Raw genomic sequence first — 4,384 nt, forward strand, 5'->3', positions numbered from 1 at the left:
CGTAGAAGTGCCCCAGATATACAGGGATATACATATATGGGAGGAGCGGGCCGTTGTGGCACGGAGATCCAGGTTTGAAAGTACTTTCAAATCTGGATCTCCCTTCCACAGTTGGCAGACGGCCATATCTGGGCCATATCTGGGGAGCAGCTGGTAGATACCACGTCGTGTGTCACCCCAAGCTTACCCCTTCATTTGACTGCCATATCATTGCAAGCGTAGTGGAGAATAATGTATTCTGTAGTCTACAGACTACTGTACATTCGAAGCTTAATCAAGCTTGTATGGTCGAGGGGTAAAGTAGAAAGGTGAACACCAGCACGCACCAAACTATCGCGACGGACGAGTCGCCAAAAAGGGCCCAATCGTCGAATGAGCGGAAGGCCAACGAGGGGGCTGGCTTCGTGGACGACCGTGATCTGTGTTGGCAGGGGCATGGGCAATCCGCACGACCGTCATCAGATTCTGTCAAAAAGAATGGGTAGCGGTGGTGACCTCCATCCACAAGCTCGCCTAGCATCCACTTGCGTGTTCACCCCAGCGCCGACCGCCCGTCGTGATTCGGATGCTCCTGAACGTTCTGTGTGTCTTCAGTGGCCACCGTGAGGACTAAAGGACGCATACACTCACATCCGCGCTGATAGAGGTCTATGAGTAGCTCGCCCTTTCCCATTTCTCGCGTCAATGCCCCTCACACCCGCCCCGCACCTCCCTGACGTTGGCGACGCCGAATTCCGTCCTCAGACCGCACGCTATATGTCAAAAACATACTCGAGGGCCACGAAACACGAAATCCGTAAGGGCGGGTTGCTAGAATGGTCGCTGCACAGAGCTGATAGTCGACGATGGTGGTGGAAGGGAAGAAACGACGAGGACTCTCCGAGGAGGCGCGAGCGACTTAATTGTAGCCGGTTGTTTGGTCTTGAGACACGCTCACGTGTTCCATCAAATGCCAAGGCCAAGTCCAGACTGACTTCGAACGTTCAGAGTCTGCGTCGAACATGCAGCAATTTAGAGCTCTGTCCGGTCACCGGTGCCTTGTTGCTCGTTATTTTTTTAGAGGAAAATACTTCTGAGCGCAAGTTTTTGCGTCATTTCTTGAGCACCAGGTCTGCCCCAAATCTCCTGTAGCTCTATGCTGACATGATATCTGGCCCATATCTGGGCCAGTTTTGGTCACGTCTATCCCGGAAAGTAAGTCTGTCCCATAGTTGGCCTACACCTAGCCTACAGCAGCTATGTATTCTCACAGACAGCAAACATAACAAAATCTGGTCCATAGTTATTCAGAACTACTAGCTGTTGAGCATATCTGGGGCATATATGCTCGGAGACCCAGATATCGGACGGACCTGGGTCTCCCACCAGGTATGGAACTTGACATTTTCATGATGCGTCGACACAGGTCTACATGAGCCATACTACTCGTTTGATCATGGTTATTGCTGGGGACACTGCAATACAGGTACCAACAACCCACAATCTATCGAAAGGACTATTATCTGTCTCATTATTACGACCGTCCGAGTCATGACCTTGATCCTGAGAAGTATCTTCAACTCGAAACAGTAAGCAAGTCACGTTGAGTCGCTGTCTCCGATCCAATCGAAATCTCGTGCAGAATCAAGTGGGATTCTTAAGCGATTGATTGAACGGAAGCTGGTCATGAACACTTCTCGACGGTATTGGGGTCTTGAAGGTGAGCGGTGGTATTGGTGACCGTGGGGAGCGCCTAGGGTCGGCGCTTCCCTTATCAGCCTTTGACCACGGAGTATCTATCGTCACGATCATCCAGGAGTACAGAGAACGCTCGCCTGTGAATCGGAAACAGCCTATTGCAGATAGTCACGACTCTCGTAGACCCTTGATTTCGCCCAACTTGAATTAGTAGTCTGCACCATCATTTCGGATCTGCACCAGATACTCCCATCAGTACCTTCTATGAAGAGGACCGCTGCACCCTCAAATGAGGATGCTAGTATGCGCAGCCACGATACTATAATTTAGTTCTAAAATAACTATAGATATTGAACGTAATCATATCACATCCTGGCTTCGTTCCGCCGACGGGCTATGCTGCCGCCCACTCAGAGAATTCCTTCCATCATGCTCCCACTGAAGATGAAGATTGGAGCAACATGTCATCCAAAGAGGCACATGACGCTCCGAAGAGAACGCTTGGAGTAGAGTCTAAGTTCGTCCCCGCTATTCTTCTGCTGGCTTACAGTTTTACAGAAGACAGGAGTATGAATGACATCGGAACAGAGGGGCGACATATCCCTCCCACGTCGAGTACGGATCTGCTAGACAATCTTCCTAAGGTGAACAATCCTGTCGGCCATGGCTATAGTAAGTAGTAAAGTAGTGTTACAAGGTTTGGCTCTGAATCCTACCATGATTCTGGGGTATTTGCTCGATGCCGCTTTCTGCAAGGCTCAGGCCGGCCGGCTCCAGAGAATGTGGGCGCTTAAGATTGTGCGTTCTTATCTTTTCAAGTCCTATTACCCAACAACCTTGGAACTGGCGGAAGTCCAATTTCTGCCAGACACAAAAGCATTTCTCCGGCGATGACGAGGGGACAGCGTCGAATATGAACCCACTCTATTATAACTTTCGACGGGCGTCTAACCTCCTATAGGGGGTTTGCATGAGACTCCACCTCTTAGATTAGCGTGAAATGGGGTATTCATAGCATGATCATTTGTCAACATATCCAGCGCTCGAATCGCAATACCGCTGAAGGCCTGGGAATATGACAGAGTAGTGTTCCAACTGAAGGGTCTACTAGACATGGGAAAGCGTATAAGCCCAGGTTCGTTGCACGGGTTACACGCTCATCCTTCGATACTCTCCGAGCACCGGTTATAATTATAGCAGCCCGAACGACTATTTAAGTAATTGCGATGCCCTGATGTTGTAATAATGATAAGGAAAATCCGGTTCGCGACCCTGCGATATTCCCCCGCCATTTCTCCGAGTCGCTTCTAGTTCGTGTTGTCGACGTCGTTAAGGTCACGCAAGACGTATTTCTACCCCGACGGTCGAGAATCGACGACTACCAAGCCGCAAATCAACAAGGGCGCCCTCTTCTCGAAAGCGCGGTAGAACAGACCTCCGGACATCTTCCTCTCGAGGTCTCACGATCCACGGAGAAAGCAAGCGCTTTCAAATATCCCTAAGTAGACCTAATCTTTCAGAAAGAACGTGCCATATCACCGCACCTCGACGTCTGTGGCCCTCTCGTGCTTCGTGGAAGAAATCCTGGGCCCCACCGTTTCACACAGATAATTCCATTCATCACTTCTACTAGTAAGTATCACTGGCAATAGATCGAAACCTGCTTACCTACGTCAACGTGTGAGTCGTGCATACTGTGATATTTGATTCATTCAGGTCACTCGCCTTCTGCACGATCTTCTAGCCGTTCCAATTCTAGCATGTGCCCAGGATGGAGGTCCACATATGAACTCGGAGAATTTACATCGAAGTTCTGAAGGTCACAGACCGATTTCGCATAGCATACCGAGCCCAATGACTGATCTTTTCGCTCTCGGACGCGTAAGGCCTAAGCTCATAGTAGTCATCTGCTTGGAATCATGTCTAAGAGTGTCTGGACTCTGACTTGCCTGTGAACTTCAGTCACAACCCGCAAGGGAAATGGGCAAGTAGGCCCAAACGAGATTCCGCGTTGACAAAGCAAAACCAATACAAGACCTGGGGTAGACACTCCAGCGTCAAACACCTTCGAATTGATATCGATGGGAACGTGCTTGTGTCTCGGAGAAGTTGCGGAGAGTCGATCGAGTCGTGTACGCGCGAGGCAAGAGCGAAGAAGGTGATTGCAGGTGCCTCGTTGCCGGTTTCTCATCGATTTAGGCAAATTAGCTTCGGGCAGCAGCCGGAGAGTATGGGTTAGAATGTGCTATGGAACGCTGGTGCTCAGTAAAGAAGCTTCGATGATCCTCACTCACATTTGTAGGCTGGCGTGAGTCCCACTTAGAATCCGATATGAGAAGGTTTACCATCTTCTCCGGCAACAGTGGCATGCGAGTAGATCGTGGCAGACGGGAACCTTTGCGGGTTTCGAGCGTCCTAAGATTCCGATAAGGATTTTCCATCGAGACTACCGCAGCGTATAACTGCTATCGTAAGGAAGCGTTTCGCCAGCAAAAGCACAAGTTAATCCCGCAAAGTCGCCCGTGAAAATAAATAGGTGGTCCGATCAGGCTCGATTATATGAGTATCGCCTCGACGAGCAGCTCGTTCATACCTAGCATACTCTGGCGACAAGTGGAGCTGGACAGCGGACCAGGTGAGGACAAGATCGCGAGTCGAGTGCGAGGTACCGACGTAGCCAATGTCGTGTTGCCAAGAACTTTGCGCC

General features: G+C 50.1%; 1 protein-coding gene across 1 annotated transcript; it reads left to right on the top strand.

Annotated features, from left to right (window-relative positions):
• Positions 1-1,001: 1,001 nt before the first annotated feature.
• Positions 1,002-2,676, top strand: CC1G_05893 (hypothetical protein; the record flags this gene model as incomplete). The annotated part of the gene is made up of 6 exons (XM_001831742.2): positions 1,002-1,033; positions 1,171-1,194; positions 1,466-1,568; positions 1,796-1,816; positions 2,025-2,349; positions 2,639-2,676. 6 exons carry the CDS (start codon positions 1,002-1,004, stop codon positions 2,674-2,676), a joined length of 543 nt encoding a protein of 180 aa, XP_001831794.2.
• Positions 2,677-4,384: the final 1,708 nt, after the last annotated feature.

The sequence above is a fragment of the Coprinopsis cinerea genome (genome assembly GCF_000182895.1).
Source record: "Coprinopsis cinerea okayama7#130 chromosome 7 map unlocalized cont3.7, whole genome shotgun sequence".
Lineage (NCBI taxonomy): Eukaryota > Fungi > Basidiomycota > Agaricomycetes > Agaricales > Psathyrellaceae > Coprinopsis > Coprinopsis cinerea.